This window comes from Lontra canadensis, unplaced genomic scaffold (genome assembly GCF_010015895.1).
Source record: "Lontra canadensis isolate GAN:19392208 unplaced genomic scaffold, GSC_riverotter_1.0 scaffold288, whole genome shotgun sequence".
Classification (NCBI taxonomy): Eukaryota; Metazoa; Chordata; class Mammalia; order Carnivora; family Mustelidae; genus Lontra; species Lontra canadensis.
Genome location: NW_022631282.1, coordinates 168,282 through 187,606, shown reverse-complemented (window position 1 = coordinate 187,606; position 19,325 = coordinate 168,282). Strand labels below are relative to the sequence as shown.

Sequence of the window (19,325 nt, the reverse complement as noted above, 5' to 3'; positions counted from 1 at the left end):
AGAACTAGAAGAAATACATTTCTTTGGTTTGTAAGCCACCCAGTGTATAGTAACCTGAATGGACTAAGATAAACACTACACCATTTTCACTTCCTTTTCTCACCCAACAGTGTGTCTCATTTGTACTAATGCAACTGGAGCTGCCTTTTTCTCTTTCACTTTGGGGAGTGAAAGAGAGGGAGTGAGAGAGAGCGAGCAGAAACGCGTGAGTGAGGGGCAAGGAGTAGGGGGAGAGGGAGAGAGAATTTAAAGCAGGCTCCAGTGTCTGTGCAGAGCCTGACACAAGGCTCGACCGTACAACCCTGAGATCATGACCAAGCCAAAATCAAGAGCTGGCTGCTTAACCAAGCCTGAGCCACTCAGCACGCCTGGAACTAGCTCTCTCTTGATTATCAGCATGTTACTCCACAGTAGGTTCTCCGACATTTAGTTAGCTAACCCTATTTAGTGAACATTTAGACTGTTTCTAATTCTTTGCTAACATATACTATTTACAATTTCTAATCTGGTAAGTGATAATGATCTATCATTGTTTTATAAAACATTGTTTCTGATCTGATAATTCCTATGTTTACTGGTTACTTGTATTTTCACTTATGAATTGACTATTTTCCCCTTTGCCTACTTTGTCAGATGCTTAACTGACTGAGCCATCCAGGTACCCCTGATGCTTGCTTTTTAAATTTATACTGCTTTTTTTCCAAAGAGAAGTTTTGAATTTTAAAATAGGTAATTTACCGATCTTTGTCCTTTTCATTTTTTTGTGACTTAAGGACATAATATTATCCATTATTTGATAGTTGTACGTTTATCCTTCAACTAACCACTTTAATTCTATTCTAGAGTGTAAACTTCTTAATTCCAAAATCATAATGAACTTTTAAGTCTTGACCCAATTCTGTCATGTTCTGGATACACTCTATTTTTTTTTTTTTACATTCCATTGAGTGGATTAAGAAATAGGACACTTCTGGGGCACCTGTGTGGCACACAGCTGGTTGGGTGCCCAGCTCTTGGTTTCAGCTCAGGTCATTGCCTTGGGATCATGGGATCAAGCCCTGTGTTGGGTTCCATTCTCAGTGCACAGTCTGCTTGAGATGCTCTCTCTCTCTCCTTACCCCTCCCACCTGTGCTCATTCTCTCTCATTTAAAATAAATAGGTAAATCTTAAAAAAAAAGGGGGGAGGGGACACTTCTGTCCACAGAAATGTGGATGCCTCGTTCCATTTATTTTTTAAAGACTGCTACAAAAATAAAACAGAAAATGAGAATAATCCAAATGTTCAACTGAAGAAAATCATCCTTAGTAAAACCAATGACAAAACAGAAGGAAAGTGAAATGCAACACTCCAAACTGAATTAAATATTTTCAAACAAGCATTTGGGTTTACTGGAGGATACTCTGAATCAAATCTTCAAAATATGAGCTCATAATGGACAAAAAAACTGAAAGTAATGAAACAACTTGATTAAACTCAGAGAAGAATTAGGAAAAAAGCTAAAAATCATCAGAAATGTAGACTGACTTATAGAGAAGAAACAGATTAAAAGAAGAAATAGATTAGAAGAAGAAATAGATTGAAAACATATAAAGGACACTGGAGGAAAAACTACAAAGACCATCAAGAAAATGAAAATGAGTCAAAGAAAAAATGAAGATGAGTCAGAAAGACAGACTAGAAAACAACCGAAGAAGGAATAACATTTACATAACTGGAGTCCCAAGGGGCAAAACAGAAAGTGAAACAGAACTAATATTTAAAACTATTAAAAAAAACCTTCCTGGATATAAAGGACTTGAATCTACAATACCAAAAGAGCTCACTGCCAGCACAGTAAGCTAACTTTTCATAATCAACTCAATGTCATACTTCCACAAAGCTACTAAACAAAGGTAAAGAATCCTTAGGACCACCAGGAAAAAAGATTAAATGACTTATAAGGAAAGAATAGCTGGACTGATCTGAGACTTTCAAAAACAACAGACAAAGCAGGACAACAATAGTGCAGCACGTCTAAGAAACTCAAGAAAGTGTGAACCAAAGATTTTTCCCTCTAGCCTAGCTGTCCTTCAAGTATCAAGGCTATAGGAAAATAATTTTAAACACGTAAGTGCTCAAGAAATTTTGTAATCTATGACATCTCTTCGAAGAATCTACTAGAAAATGAACTCCATTCAACCAAGAGATGACAAGGGAAACTTTAACAAAAGGAGTTTAATAATTTAATTATAGCTGTAAAATTAGAACAAAGATGAAGAAGAAGTGTATACAAAGAAATGCTGAAAAAATAAAATACACCAGATAACTATTTTTCTATGTGTATATAGATATGTATTTGTAAAGCTGGAATTCAATGTTTCTGAAACAGTTCCTATCCACCAAAATATAGGTGAGAAAAATCACAATTTATTTGTTACCAATGTGATCATCGTGTTACTTAGATCATCATTACACTCCATTCCATACTGACTTGTGTGGGTTTGGCCACCATGTTGTCAACTGGCAGGATGCTCATATCATCTCTGTACAATTAGCACTTTGCCCTTCACCTATACTGTGGCATGTTTTTATAAGAGTACCACTTAAGGGGCACCTGGGTGGCTCAATCGGTTAAGCGTCCAACTCTTGATTTCGGCTCAGGTCATGATCTCAAGGTTCCGAGACAGAGCCCCAAGTCAGACTCAGCATAGAGTCTGCTTGAGTCTTTCCCCTCTTCCCTCTCCCATCCCCTTTGCTACTCTCCCCCACTCCCTGCAAGCACTCGCTCTCTTTCATGTGTGCTCTATCTAAAATAAAAATCTTTAAAAAAAAAGAGTGTCATTAAAAAAAATTACAACTCACATAGTTTAAGTATTTTCAATATTCAGATATCCAAATAAGGATATTCTACTGTAATTCTAATATGGTTTTTAGTTTGGTCTGTTTTTTCTAGGTGGGCAATCTTAACATAACATGAATAATAACAGACTTATTCCTAACCTCTGTGCCTTTTTTAATCACACTGGTTAAGCCTTTCAGAACAATACCGAATACCAGAGGCAAGTGCAGGCATACTTATCTTATTCCTGAACTTAAGATAAAGTAATTCCAGTGCCATGCTTTTTAATTTAATGTGTTTGTTTCTCATGATAGTTCTTCTCAAACTAATAAAGTTTCTTTTTAGTTCTAGTTTAAGAGTTTCATCAAAAAATGCTGACTTTTGTTTAATGACCTTTTCTTCATCTATGAAAATATTTACTCCCTGACTCAAGCAACTCATTAATAAATTCCTAATGTTAAACCATCCTTATATTCCTGGGAGTAAAAAGGCCTTCTGGTATTTTCTCTTAATATAATGCTTTATTTCATTTGCTATCATTTTATTTAGTGAGAACAGACTACAAGTTTTTATGCAATTCGTGTCCAGATCTAGTAATTGTCTGAGCCTTTAAAGAGAACCTGAAGGTTTTGTTATCTTTCTGCTCTGCAACAGTTCACATAACGCAAAAGGTCAAGCTTTCTCAAGTATAGAACTCACTTACCGAACCTCGGGGCCTGGTGCCTCTCTGATGACCTCTGCCTTCCCCAGCTTTTAGTCTAACCAGTATTCTCCCTAAGATAATTACTACCTGTTTGAGAGTCAGGGAAGTGTGGCAGTGCTTTGCAGTTGAGATTGTCAGGGCCTACCTATATCCTGCTTCAGCCGCTTCCTTGTAGACCTGCAGTTCTGTTCTCTCAGACTGATTTCCAGGGTGTTCAGAACAATCCGCTATTTATCTAGCTGTGTTTGAGGGACGATGCAAGCTTAGGGTCCCACTACTCCTCCACCATCTTAACTCTACCCCCTCTGCCTCAGCCACTTCCAGTTGTGTTTTTGGTAGATTACTCTCCAGGTTTTAATTCCTTTATCTGTATAATGGGGCACATAACAGTACCTACTTAATAAAACTGTTGTGAAGATTATGAGCAAATACACACAAAGCACTCAGAACTGCGCCTGGCCCACTCAAAGTTTCAATAAATACTAGTTATTACTTAGGATATTTTTCAAATTAATTAGAATAAAGCTACCCACAACAATCTTTACTTCAAAAATATCCTCTGAAGGGGTGCCTGGATGGCTCAGTCATTGGGCATCTGCCTTCGGCTCGGGTCATGATCCCAGGGTCCTGGGATTGAGCGCCACATTGGGCTCCCTGCTCAGCGGGAAGCCTGTTTCTCCCTCTCCCACACCCCCTGCTTGTGTTCCCTCTCTCGTTGAGTCTTTCTCTGTCAAATAAATAAATAAAACCTTTAAAAATTAGTAAAAATAAATAAAAATATCTTCTGAACATTACTGAAAATTATTAATATTGTCCGTTTATGTTTTCTTTTTTCCTTGACCAGACTTGCCAGATGTTGATCAATTTCACTGGCTTTTTCTTTTCTTTCTTTTTTTTTTTTTTAAAGATTTTATTTATTTATTTGTTAGAGAGAGAGAGTGCGTGGGAGCACAGGCAGACAGAGTGGCAGGCAGAGGCAGAGGGAGAAGCAGGCTCCCTGCCGAGCAAGGAGCCCGATGTGGGACTCGATCCCAGGACCCTGGGATCATGACCTGAGCTGAAGGCAGGGGCTTTAACCCACTGAGCCACCCAGGCGTCCCTCACTGGCTTTTTCAAAGAACTAGTTGGTTTCATTTATCCTACCTCATCTTTAAAATTTCTTCATTCATCAATTTCATTCCTTTCCTACTTTCTTGAAATGAATACTGAGTTCATTTGTTTCCAGACTCTGTTAATGTCTATTAAATACGTTTGCCTCTGCATAATACCTGCCTATATCCCATAGGGTTTGATATGAACTGTTCTCATCTTTCTACATTTCTAAATAACCTGCAATTTCAATTCTGATTTCCTCTTTAATCCAACAGTTTTATGGTTCTAGTGATCTGAAGTCAGACGATCTAACCTATATAATTTCTACTTTTTTGGAACTTGTTAGATTTTCTCTATGACCTCTTACATCATAATTCTATTAATATTCCATTAGCATCCATACAGAAAAATATATTTTTGTACTTATATGTGTAAGCTATAAAATCATGCTGTATTATTCGAATTCTTTAGAGCCTTATTTAACAGCTTTTGCTATGAACATTTCAATGCTAAATGCATGGTACAAAAAGGTTCATGGTCATCAAATCCACTTAAAGGATATTAGATTCTATCAATATCAATTAACATTCCTGTCTCATCGAACCACTCCTCGACCCCCCTGAATTCCATTTCATCTTGTGTTAGGTGCTATTCCTTGCGTCTGTCATCAATCTGGCATATATCTTTGTTTTTCTGACATTTTTATCACTTGCCTTAAACAGTAGAGCAAGATTTTTATGTTAACTCAATCTGGAAGCTTCTATCTTTTAATAAAGGAAGTGGTGGCACTTCACAAGCATCATAATCTATTCAAATCTAAATTTTGCTGATTTTTTTAACATAAAAATTAGTTTGTCTTATGTTTACAAAGTACAGCAAAATTGGTAGGTAGGTGGCAAAAAATATTTTGCTAATTCTAAAGGAATTCTGTCTAAATATAGTTAACTGCAATATGTAATAAAACCCCACCAATACTGACAAAATAACAGGAGCATTTTGCAGGGATGTCTGGAAGTTTCAGTTGTTACATTCTAGCTGATAGTAATGACAAATTTCTAATACTGAGAAGCTGGTATGATTTGAAAGAAACAGTTTTAAAGGCACAGATATACGAGAGATGCAGAGACAAAGAGACAGGACATGTAAGTGAGGAGCCTGTGAGGCTGAAATATAGAGAAGCTACTAAAAATAAGAAAAAAAATTCAGTTACCACATTTACAGAAAAAGCCATTAAGTTTCTATGTCCTGTATATACAGTTCTATTTCGATAAACTTGAGTTGCACCTTTAAAACGGATGTGCACTTGTTTATTATCTTCATTTATTATCTCCCCAAGAGCTATCAATTGAAATGATGTTATAGTTTATAATCAACTATGTCAGAGAAATGAAGAAATATGAAAGACAATGTATTTATAAAAGGGCCCCTAATTTTTTAACAAGATTCAAAATAAAAGTTATCATTTCAAAGAGCGAAGTAGAGAAGTAGAATGAAAGAACGCCTAGCTCTGGGGGCCCCTGGGTGGCTTTCAGTCAGTTAAGTTTCTGCCTTCAGCTCGGGTCATAGTCCTAGGGTCTTGGCATCGAGCCCCACATTGGGCTCCCTTTTTGGCAGGGGGTCTGCTTTTACCTCTGCCCCTGCTCATGCTCTCTCTCTTGCTCACTCTCCCTCAAATAAATAATAAAATCTTAAGGAAAAAAAAAAAAAAGAATGCCTAGCTGTGAACACAGGTTAAGACTTAGCAGATATATCAGTGCAAAACAAATACATTTTTTTATTAAAATATCTGCTCTCTTACCAATCTCTACTGAATCAGCTCTAAAAGAGATTGAGTAATGCAGCCTGTACAATAAGAATCTGTGGCTACCAGGCTCTTCTCTATGAAATCCACACATCTTTGCTGCAGAGTTAAATGCTTATAAAGAGTCAGCTGTGTCCATTCCCAAACCTGTTTATTACAATTGTATTTATTTCTGTAATTACATGAATTAAGTACTATATAAGCAGATGATATATGAGTAGAAATAGAAAAGACAGTTTTTGGTGCTGTGAAAACTAAACTGAATGCTTCAGAAAAACTGAAAGGCAAGCTACTAAAAAAAAAAAAAGTCTGTTCCACTTCATTGCAGTTAGAGGAAAAATCTATAGAAATACAGAAATATTCTGCATTTAGATTTCTTAGAAATTTAAGTTCTTTGTTCTACTGTGAGGAAACCAAAACTAAAAAACTTTGATAATGTGTCAGTGACAGCAGGGTTATGCAAAAGTAATGGGGAGAAACAGATACCTACTGAAAGAAAAAAAACCATCTAGGGTTATAGCAAAAGATTGATGAATAAGTATAAATTTATACTGAGTGTTCTTAAGAAGTAATTTCTAGCTTTAGTACTTAAATTTTTTTTTCTTTGTTTTTTAAAGCAGGCTCAATGCCCAGCAGGGAGCCCAGTGTAGGGCTTGAACTCATGACCCTGAGATCAAGACCTGAGCTAAGATCAAGAGTCCAAGGCTTAACCCACTGAGCCACCCTAGCTTTAACTCTTTTTAAACTAACCGATAATTACCACCAGTCAACACTGGCTAATAGGCTTTCTTTTAACGTAAATTGGAAAACAGTAATTATTATTTCCTGGCAACCTTAAAGCCTGATGTATGTTTTCTTCAAAATTTAATTTTACATAGTTAAGAGATAAAGAGAAAATCTTGGAAGAAATCAGAGAAAACAGAAGGCCAGACAAGGATGATGGCTAACTGCTTATCAGAAACAATGAAAGACAAAAGACAATGAATTATATCAACAAAGGAAAGGGGGGGGTGGGGGGTGGGAGGGTCTATACTCAGTGAAAATATGCTTCCAAAATGAACAAAAATTTTCCATTTTCAAATAAAGGTGAATTAGTCTCCAGCAGATCTGTACCTAACTCTTCCTCAAAAAGGCATTTTAGAATGCAGATAAATGAGTGTAACACTAGTATAGGCATAAACTCTAACCTGATCTAACTGTAATATTATTTAATTAAAAAGAAATAATTTGTAAATTCTAGTCATTTATTGTTAGTTATAAAATATCGCTGACCAGCCTCACAACTGCCATGACACAGGGGCATGTCCCCACCATATGTGGGTGGCTGCTGATATGTAACCTGACATTGCAGTGAAGGAAGCACTGCTCATTCATTCTTCAATTACAATAATCAGCAATAATCGCGCCTCAGATAAACCTCATTGGCTACGATACTGCCGCTGTGCAAAGCTACTGCTCATTCATTAGGAGCAAACTTACCTCTTTGTTTTGGAAAAATCTGTTCAGGATGCTGTAAAATAAATTACAGTGCATTAATTACTGTAACATAAACCTAAGTGAAATTTTAAAAATATTAATGAAGAGAATTACCTTCATTACTGGCCTGGCTTGCTTCTCAAACAAACCACTCGGAAAAAGGTAAGCAATAGCTCTCTGAAAATATACACAAAGGTTAATTAACAATGGTTATAAACACAAGTTAATGTTATGACTAATACTTTCTGAATGCTTAGTACACGCCAGAGATCTCATAATCTTTTCAACAGGAGATAAAAATGACCACATACACATCCCCCAGAGAAAAATTATTTGTCACTATTAAACTGGTTATTAACAATTTTCAAGTGTCAGTTTCAAACATACATGTGCTCCCATGAATCCCTCTTTTATTTTTTTATCATTTTTTCAAGATTTTTATTTATTTATTTGTCAGAGAGAGAGCGAGAGAGCGAGCAAGCGAGCACAAGCAGGCAGAGGAAGAGAGAGAGAGAGAAGCAGGCTCCCCGCCAAGCAAGGAGCCCGATGCGGGGCTCGATCCTAGGACCCTGGGATCATGACCTGAGCCGAAGGCAGTGGCTTAAGGGACTGAGCCACCCAGGCGTCCCCAAATCCCTCTTTCAAAAGCAAACAAGAGGTGCCCCTCTACAACCTCTGTGGTAATGTGCTCAGGAGCCCCGCTTTGGACCAAATACTGAGAAGAGCAGGCTCCAAGCCTCACCCACCATGATAGCCCCAGTGTTTTTAGATGCTCTCTGAACTCTTCCTAGGAAGTTTTGAGAGGTTTTTATACTACATTTTCCCAACCGGGTTCTCTGAAATGTCTGTCTCTCAATGGGGACGCTATTGGCATTCTGAGTGTGACAGCTCAATTGTACGCAGCCTTGCCCTTCCCTGTCCTGTAGGTCACTTAACAGCCCTGGCCCTTCTCCACCATCTCTGCCGGTAATAACCCTAGCACCTGTGACAAATCTTGCCCGCACACATTTCCAAAAGCCCTCCATCTCCCAGGACTGCCACCAACTTGAGAACAACTGTGTAAGCCATGCCAATGTCTTCGCCAACACCACTCCTCACAATCAAAAGCAAACCACACGCATTTTCCTTTCTCTCGAATGGTGTCAGATGGGAAGTCTGTGGAACTCTAACTGAACTGGCAGCTCACGTAGACACAGCGCTGCTCTGTTGGAGAAGCTGCTCTCAGGATGGGCCTCTGTGCCCTCTCACGCAATGTGCTTAGACCGGATTCCACCCCTGAAAGTCAGGGGTCTGTAACCTGGGGCTTATCAATTCAGTTATCTTAGGGAGCCCATCTGTGTCTCTGAGTCAAGCTTCATTCTCCCATTTGGCCTTCTGGCAGTAAAACGGACACTTAAGAAACCCTTCGATCACACAGCAGAGTGCTAATTTTGTGAACATTTTTTTTTTTAAAGCCAGGGGCGACTCTGCCTTTCCTTCTCTGAGGGAGAAAAGGTGGACTTTTTAATAAGTGATGTTGAGACAACTGATTGCCATTTGGAAAAAGATAAAAGTGGACGCAAACCCGACACCATATACAAGGATAAGCCACAGATGGGTCAGACGGCTGAACACAGAAAATCAAACAAGTATGAGGAGAAAACATGGCGAATTCCTCTATATAAGCTACACCTCCACAGGCAAAACCAACACCATCACAGGTTATTCGCTGATTTACAACCACAAAATATTAGAACCCCCTCCCCCAAGGTTGGCTGCATAAATGATGGCATGTCCATGCCACCAAGCACTCTAGCCATAAAAAAAGATTGATAAAAGCAAGACACAAGGGAAATGTGCTTAGAGTGTGACCTTTGGTGTAAGAAAAAGAAATAAGAAAATACATATAGGAATAGGGGACAATATACATAGGTTTCTTTCCATAAGAAACGGTACAGTGTAAACAAATAAAAATGATCATTTATTAAGGGGTAGGTGGCAGCAGGGTGAAAGCTACGGGGATGAGTAAGGCTTTCCTGGGGATGCCTTTATTCAGCTGAACTTTGGAGCACGAATATGCTGTATATATTAAAGACCAACATTTTCAAAAGAAACTCTAAAACTTAATATAAACAAAATAAACCTCCTTTCTTTCTTAAGATTTTATTTATTTGACAGAGAGAGAGACAGCGAGAGACGGAACACAAGCAGGGGGAATGGGAAGAGGGAGAAGCAGGCTCCCCACTGAGTAGGGAGCCCGATGTGAGGCTGGATCCCAGGACCCCGGGATCATGAGCTGAGCTGAAGGCAGAGATTTAACAACTGAGCCACCCAGATGCCCTATACAAACCTAATTTCTAATGACAAAAACAACAACAACAAAACACCACAACAGCAAAGAATTCTTTAACTTTACTTGGAAGGCTTATTGTTAGTAATATTAATATTAAAATTCTGAAACATTTTGTGTCTGTTATAGCATAAAGTAAATAAAGGTATCAATTTTATGGTGACCAAGATGTTACTCAGGAGAGAAGATACAAACATAAAAGAAATGTAATGTTAAGCTTGAATTAGACAAACCAAAACATACTTGGGATCTTTAAAAAATATTATTTCCTGGATTATTCCTATAATATTTAAAAGAGATTACTTTTTAGTTCTGTCCCCTCAAAGAGCACAGATGTAATGAAACTCTAGAATCAAGGAGTGGCCTCTAGCATCCAAATCTTGGTTTCTAAACACAGTTTCCTAGTATAAAGAACAGAGCATCTCAGGAAAAGGATTAATCCTAGGCCTAAGGCAGGGAAAGTACAGAATAAGCCTGAGACACCTTCCTGTGCCAGAAAACAAGAAAGTGCTTGAAAGGACAGAGAAACCAGCTTCAAGAAGCTCCCACTGGCCACACTTGTGACAATGTGAACATCAAAAAGAACAATGACAATGCCTGGTAACATACTCAATACATACATGTTGAAGAGTGTGCCTCTATAAACACACACACACACACACACACACACTCACTCTCTCGCTCTCCAGGGTTCTGAAGTAGGAAGCAAGGAGAAAAGGAAGGCCTCTTTATGAAACAATACCAGTTAATAAAAGTAGAAGGAATGAAAGAAGTAGAAAATCACTGTTTTATAACCTCCAAAGTAATCTTCAATTTCAGCCAAGGATCACCAGTGGATGATAAAGTCATTGGCTGAAAGGTTACTGGGGACTAGAATATTTAAATGGACCCCAAATAATCACCCTACAGATGACTTAGTTATGAAGGGAAAAAAATCACTTTTACAATAAAGAGGTCGGTGGGCACCACATTAACCAAGGGGTCAGATGTACAATCAATAGTGGGACAAGCTCATTATATACCTCCTGGTGTGAGGGAACAAGAAGTATACAATATCACACAAGTATTACCCTTTATACATTCTAAATCTAATCACCAGGAGCAAGCAGAAAGCCAGAATGTAGACAACCGTATAAGACAAGTGGTCTGGATTCTACAAAACTAGCTAGCTATAAAGACATTTTAGGGAAAACTGAGGAAATTTAAGTATAGACATAGATTATAGAGTGTTACAGATTTATTGTTAATTGTATTAGATATAAACGTGGTTACCATGGAAAAATGGTATGAAGGATGTATGTATGTAGGGCTAAAGTGAATGCGGATACATTTAGGGGGTAGGTGTTATGATACTGCATTTTCAACTCACTCAAAATAAGTTTTATATATACAGAGAGAAAGGGAATGTGGCAAAATGTTAACTGTCAAATCTATGTGAAAGGTATGTATGTGCAAGTGTCTTTGTATTCATCAAATATTCAAGTTTTCTGGAAATTTGAAAAATTTGAAAATAAAAAGATGAGAAACGTTAAAAATTAAAAAGTAAGTCCCTCGGGTCTTTCCAAATCTAACCTGTCTCCGCAGGGCCACCATGAGACTACAGCACCTATAGTAGCCCAGCTGGCCTTCAGGCCTGGTTCCCACAATCAGCCATGGCACTCCCAAGGCTGGTCAGACATCTTAGCCAAGGGGCTACTGACTCAAGGCCTGGGTGAGAATAACAGCATGGAAGACGGATGTACAACTCTGCAGCCTGGGGTAAGCACGCCAGGATTACAAGGGTGAAAGTCCAATCAACTTTTGAATCAGGTTCAAGCTGTCACTGGTATCATTTTCAAATATAAAAATTACTAGTGGGACACCTGGGTGGCTTGGTGGGTTAAAGCCTCTGCCTTCAGCTCAGGTCATGATCCCAGGGTCCTGGGATCGAGCCCCGCATCTGGTTCTCTGCTCCGTGGAGAGCCTGCTTCCTTTTCTCTCTCTGCATGCCTCTCTGCCTACTTGTGATCTCTGTCTGTCAGATAAATAAATAAAATCTTAAAAAAAAAAATTACTAGTAACCTAGGTGACTAATGAAAGAGTTCAAGAAAGCAATGAAAATGTAAAGAATTTCATCCCGCAGCAGATTTCTCATGAAAACTAAGACATACACAAGTCATGAGGAAGTTAACCAGTAGAACTTGAAAATAAGGCACTGACTGCAAAGGGTGTCTAGGTCTTACAGGCAATCTCTGTATTGACTTAAAAAAAAGTTAGTAAAGATTTTGGTAGAAATATTCTGAAATTTCCTAGAAGGATCAGGAAAAGTAGCACTGCCTTAGACAAACAAACAAACAAACAAACAAAAACCTCAGCTAAGAAAAAACACATATTTACTAATTCATAATTCCTCACTATATTAGATGATAATGTTGATTTTATTTATTTTAGAAAGAATGTGCGATGCAGGGGGGGTGGGCAGGAGGAGAGGGAGAGGAAGCAGACTTGGCGCTGACCGTGAGCATGACACAGGGCTCAATCTCATGACCCTGAGATCATGACCTGAGCCAAAACCAAGAGTCAGATGCTTAACCAACTAAGCCACCCAGGCACCGCAGGTGATAATAATAACACAACCAACTACACTCTATTGTATTAACTATATTATGCTATATTATACACTCTATTACTAATTACTGACAGGGCATGTACAAGGTACTCTGCTATATTGTACCAACTATATTATATTTGTACCAAATTATAGTAGGTTTTGTACTAAGTACTGTGGAAAAGGTCCATAGAGTAAGACACCACATTAGATAAACAGCAAAATCACAGGTTCAGTAAAAATAATAAAAAACAAAGGATGGCAGAAAAAGGAATGAATGAAGATACAGAACATAAAAGTTATCCCCCCAAATCCGTATTACATCTTTTACACCAAATTATGAGGAATAGGCTTTCTAATTCCAGTGGAGTTATGATATATTAGTCATAAACTGGTTACTTTTTAACCAAACAGAAGATACAAAACAGGAAAGGCACAGTAGGAATGTACATTTCATCATCCGTCCAGCATGGAAGGGACAGTGCGACCACCACGTAACCCAGCACTTCCATTTACCTCCTTCGGGCACTCTGAAGAGACTTCTGACAAATTCTGAGGCTAACAAAGGACTACCTGGATTTTACGAAAAAATAATTTTGTTGGCTTTCTGGGACTGCAGCCGTTGTTAAAACTCAAGTAGGTGAATACCGTTTAAAAAAAGTGTTTATAGGAAGAAGAGAATTTTGAGTGTGTGCAGGAAGCTGCAGTGTTTGGAGCAGAGCACCATGTGCTGTAACATAGTAAAACCCTTACTCTCATTGCACTTCAGAATTCACAACAGAGAATGCTGAATATCTAAGTAACATAAGACCCTTACTATGTCCTATAACCATAAAAATATTCTCCAGGAACACCATTCCCAGTGATTTTAACTTGTGAGAACATCGGCTTTATCTAGTTGTTATGGGGATGAAATAAGGTATTTGCAAAACACAGCACCCCACAGGCACTAGACAAATGTTAGCTATACGAAAATGTTCTATGTGAAACACTTTCCACAGTATTTTGTATTAAGACTTAAAGTGGCAAAGATAAGAACCTGTACCTCCTGAAATTTAGTATCTGAATGTGCTCTTCCCTGCCGAGGTCAGGGAGCCAACCTAGGTCTCTCAGAAAACGGATTTACTTCTCCACTGGCATCAAGGACATTCACCTAGTTAGAGGTAAAATCAGGAGAAAAGCCTAACTGTGCTCAAAGGAAAATAAACTGACCATTGACTGTGAATCAGTTTTACCTCGACCAATTTTATTCAACGAATACTCATTGTACCTAAGTTCCAGGGACTCTGTGAGTTTAGGAAGCTATAGTTCCTGACCACATTCTAGCAGCAGAGACAGATGCATACATAATCTCAATTACGGGGGTCACTGTCACAGTACACATGGAATAACATGGCTTAGTAAAAGGCTATTTTACAGGACCTGTGCTGCAGCTATTTCTAGGTTACATAGATGGAACCTATGGAAGTGGCCACGAGCTTTTTTCAGCAATACTTTTCATCTGACTTTTCTTAGCAGTCACTTGTTCCTTGCCAAGTCAGGTCTTTTACATACTGTCTTCTCTGCCTGGAATACCATTGTTCCATCTCTCCGTTTAACATTTTCCTGTTTCTCTTTTGAGACCTAGCTCAAATGCCAGCCCTCCAGAGCTACCTCCCCTAACTCCCCAAGGGCTCTGTCATTTCCCTTCTTTGTTTATACCTGTGGGAGCACTCTCCACACTTGTCTCCTTCCCTATGACGTCAGTCACAATGGACAGAGCTCTCAAGTCTCTCTAGAGACTTCAGAAGATCACTGGCCAGTCTGTTATTTTCTCCTCATCCTTCCTCCTGGCTTGAACTTCAACACTTCTTGTAGCAATCACAAAGGCTGATGCTAGCCTCCTTTCATTTACATACCAATTCCTGCCCTGGGTGTGAGCCACCTACACAAGACTCCCAGTGTCACCCAGGCCAATAAACCCCCCTCAATTCCCATTTCTATCCTTAGAAGCACACACCCACTTTCTCAACGACCTTACTCTTCAGCCCAAATTCTGATCCTGCGATTGCTTGGCCTCACCAAGCCTTCTTCTGGAACCTCACGACCTACAGCCAGGTCTCTACCACAGAAGGTTGCTGTTTTCTGCTCACAGCCATGTTCTCCTCCAACCTCTCTCGAAGTTCTTCCATGGTCTCTTGTAAACACAGCTTTGCTCCTCGCTTAAATGCTAGTTCCCTCAGAGTTCCATCTCTGATTCTCCTCCTGTCAAGCAAATTCATGCAGAGAGGCTAAATCTATTTCTCTAGTTTCCAAACCACTCCCAACTGTCCCTTGTCTTTAGGATTGCTCCACTGAAGCATCCTAAAAGCACATTCATAGCTGCTCCTCAAATAACTTACTTTTGCCTCCTCAAAGTTCTTTCTCCCAGGCCCTGTTACCAATTCTTTGGATTTTACCTTGGTCACATGTAGAGGGTGCTCTCGAAGGCAAAGGACCTTGGTTTCTTAGTCACCAATTGCCCACCCCAGAGGGAGAACATCGGCAGGTATCATAGTCCCCCTTATTTGCGGATGATACGTTTCAAGACCCTCAGCAGCTGCCTAAAGCTGCAGACAGTACTGATCCCTATATATACTATGCTCTTCCCTATACATACATGTCTATGATAAAGGTTAATTTATAAATTAGATACAGTAAGAGATTAACAATAACAATATACTGTAATAAAGTTACATGAATGTGGTCTCTTTTTCAAAATACTTTATTGTACTGTACTAACATCTTCTTGTGATGGTATGAGATGCTAAAATGCCTATGTGATGAGATAATGTGAAGCGAATGATGGAGGCACTGTGATGTAACGTTAGACTACTAGTGATCTTCTGATATGACAGAAGGCGGATCATCTGCTTCTGGATGGGTAACAGAAACCACAGAAAGCGAGACAATAGGTAACAGGGGAAAACAGTACTCAAAGGATAAATAAAGAAGCAAACTGCACAGTCCTTGAGTGAATCAACTAGACTAACACTTTATAGACAATTGGGGAAATTTAAATACAGATTAATATACAAATGATCCCATACTCGGTCATATACTCAGCCATACTGAGTCCCATGCTCAGACTATATTAAAATTAATTTTGTTAAATGTGATAATGGTATTGTGGTTATACAGGAAAATATCCTAACTTTTTGGAGATGTATACTCAAGTATGTAGGGGTAAAGTGTCATAACGTCTGTAACTGACTTTAAAAGAAAATACTTCAGCGGCACCTGGGTGGCTCAGTCAGTTAGACTCAGGTCATGATCTCTGGGTCCTAGGATCAAGCCCCAGGTCAGGCTTCCTGCTCAGTGGGGAGTCTGCTTCTCCATCTTCCTCTGGTCCCTCCACCATACCCTCCCCATGTTCTAAGAAAGAAAGAAGAAGGAAGGAAAGAAGAAAAGAAACAAAGAAACAAAAAAAAGAAGAAAGGAAGGAAGGAAGAAAGGAAGAAAGAAAAAAAAAAACAGTTTAGCCACAAAATATATAGGGGGAGCAAATATGGCAAAATGTTATTTAAACTAGGTGATGCATTATACAATTATTTCTTGGTATGCATTATACAATTATTTCTTCTTTTCTGTGTAACTGAAGTTTTTATAAGAAAAAGCATACAAAATAATGTTTATGGCTATCGCTATTGGCTTAGACTATTTCAGTTTTTCAATTTTGGTTCCTACTCCCATATAATATACATACATACATACATGTATGTATGTATGTATGTATGTGTACATGGACATATATACATATATACACACACATATAAGACATGAAGCTTTTGTTCGTCTATAATTGAATAACCAAACAACTGAAATTGTTTTAGTAAACCTGTTGTTTCAGTCAGATAAAAGCAACCATTTCCTACATTTCTAAATTTCTATTTATTCTTACAGTGTATTTTTGAACTGTTTTCAAAACCAATTCTTCGGGTATTTGGAATCATGTCATTGAAAAACAATATAAAAATGAAATTGCAGAATATTACTTATACTTCCAAAGTATTCCCTTTCTTTCAAATAACACAAGGCAAAAAAATACAAATTCTTACTTGTGGGGAGATCACAAAGCAATCCTCTGGTTAACACAGTCCAGAAGAACTTTCTCGAACAAAGGAAATATCCTATAATCTGTGTGGGCTGATATGATATGTAGCCCATGTGGTTATTGTGCATTTGACATATGGCGAGTGCAACTAAGGAATTAGACTAAGGAACTAAACGTTAATGTTAGTTAGCATTAACTAACTTCAAACAATCCCACACAGCTAGTGGCAACCACACAGCTCTAGACTATTTTAACCAAAGCCCTCATGCAGCATGGACAGTCTTGCACTGATGTTACTACTGTGTATCTCAGCAAGGTTTTCAAACTCCATTAAATTGGTACAAAGTTATAAAATCTGTGATTTAATTTTACTGGTCTACCCAACAAATACCCACATTCATAACAGAGAATATTAACAACCAAATTGTCTTTGAATAGAAGATTTCTAGAATGAATCTGGTCATGACAGCCATCCCTCTTTTTCTCTTTATGAAGTGAAAGCATTTTAATACTTCAGATTTGTGATTTGATTCCGAGGGTTTGAATGGAGAACTCAGTATTATGGAAACCACGTGTAAAGCTGAATTTCCTGACCTCTCTCTTAGAACCACTGAGGCTCTATTCTACTAACCAGAATGATTTCAACTTCCTGTGTCTAAGGCAAGAGCACTTGGATTCTATACCTCATTTCAGCCTGGATTTCAGAGCTGGGGGTAGGAAGTAGAAACATTTACATACAGGAAGTTACAGGAAAATATAGGTATAATATACATACAAGTACTCATATTGGGCAAAATGAAAGTAACATCACAAAAGACTCCAGATACCCAATGAGTCTTCTTGCAGTGTTTATTGATTCAGGACAGCTCCCACTGTCCTCCTCCCACCTTCCACATTAATCTTAACTTGCTACGGGAAAGAAAAAGACATAAATGTCCAGTTGTGACCAATACTGAAAATTCCTGCTTGTTGTGCACCTCCTTTCTCCTAGAAACAAAAGCAAAAACAAAACCCCCAAAAAACCACCCAAAAAAACCAACCAAACTAACGACAAAAATGACAAGCATCCACCTCTTTCTTAAAGCCTCGGAACGCCTACCTGAAGGAACAAGGTATCCTCCAGAGCCCATGAGGACAGAGCCTTGTCTGCAACATGCCCTCCAGGGGACACTCCAGCCAGACTCTGCAGGGCCTTCAGTCCAGGTCCACAGTAACTGTCCCCACCACCATCTTAGAGGCAGGAATGGTGAGGGGAGGAAAGCACGTGTCAACTTTCTCTCCAAAGCCTGGTGCTAGTAGGGACACGGCTCCTGGACATTCTGCACATTTGCCAAGTATGAGAATGCGTGTGCTACAGTCTGCTGTTCCAGAACCAACCTCACTGGCACGGCCTCACTGAAGTCCCCGGCATCTCCTGATAACTACGAGAAGCTCTGCATTAGCTATGAGGGCACTGGCCTCTGCAGTGGGAGCAAGACCCACCAGGCAGCACAACAGCCTTACTGCTTCCCACCTTTCACACCATCTTCTTACCCTAGGAGCCTCAATGATAAGATTATGCCTTTCCTGACCAGGATTACTCGGTTTTAATTCAAGGTCAGGCGAGGAGAAGTTAGCTCAGTGGCAGGCACATCCCATGCCCATAAAGCAGTCTGTTAGGCCTTAGTTACTTCACACCTTATTTTAGTAGAAAGGCATTTGTGCAAGCCCTTCCAAATATGGCATTTAACCCTCCACCTCCCTCCATACCACCACTAAATTTGCCCCTTCGGCTTCCTCAGTTGCTTTCTATAAAAAGCCACAGGCTCAAGAGACTTCCTCAAGCTTTCCTTGTAGGTGGTAGACAACATCCTCACTCCTTAAAACTGACAGCCTCTGGCCCAAACTGGAAAAACATTTCATGAAAGACAAAGTCTTCCAAGGGCTGATCTCTTGAGTCTTTGGGGCTTTCCAAAATATGCAACAGGAAAATATCATTCCCAGTTTAACATAAAGCTGTGGATGGTATTTCAAAGAAGAGAATTATAATAAAAAGTAAGTAACAAAAGTGGTTAGCGGCATAAGGGCTTTTCCCATAAAATTTTTAATTAAGGTAAAGATTTAGTTGGGAAAGGTTCAGAAGTACCAGGAAAAAGAGAAAGAAAGAAAGAAAGAAAGAAAGAAAGGCAAAGAAAGTGTTAAAATACTTCATTTTTAAGCAATCTTCCTGATGTTATTCAAAAATATCTGAATTAGGATGGTAAAAGTGCAGAATTTAAATATTTTGATAAGGTGAAATTAAGTCAACCAGAAAATCAGAGGAGGAAGGTGATGAGAGAAATACTTGACTCTCTGCTAATGTTAACCCATCTATCAACTATAATGTTCTCGGATTCCCTGGTGCACTGGGCACTTAGCAGGCACTAGAGACGTACCAGCAGGACATGGCCTAGGTCTTCAAGTATC

At 38.9% G+C, this 19,325-nt stretch overlaps 1 protein-coding gene and 1 non-coding gene across 2 annotated transcripts in view; both read right to left on the bottom strand.

Moving 5' to 3' along the window:
- LOC116862645 (28S ribosomal protein S9, mitochondrial-like) overlaps positions 1-19,325 on the bottom strand; it is a 58,979-nt gene that overhangs the window by 19,245 nt on the left and 20,409 nt on the right. The window contains exons 3-4 of the mRNA XM_032849994.1: positions 8,007-8,069; positions 7,896-7,926 (exon numbers count right to left, since the gene is read on the bottom strand). Of these exons, the coding sequence (XP_032705885.1) occupies positions 7,896-7,926; positions 8,007-8,069 (94 nt within the window). The remainder of the gene's footprint in view (positions 1-7,895; positions 7,927-8,006; positions 8,070-19,325) is intronic.
- On the bottom strand, positions 7,728-7,867 carry LOC116862646. The gene has a single exon (XR_004381672.1). It is a non-coding gene; the product is annotated as a U4 spliceosomal RNA (small nuclear RNA).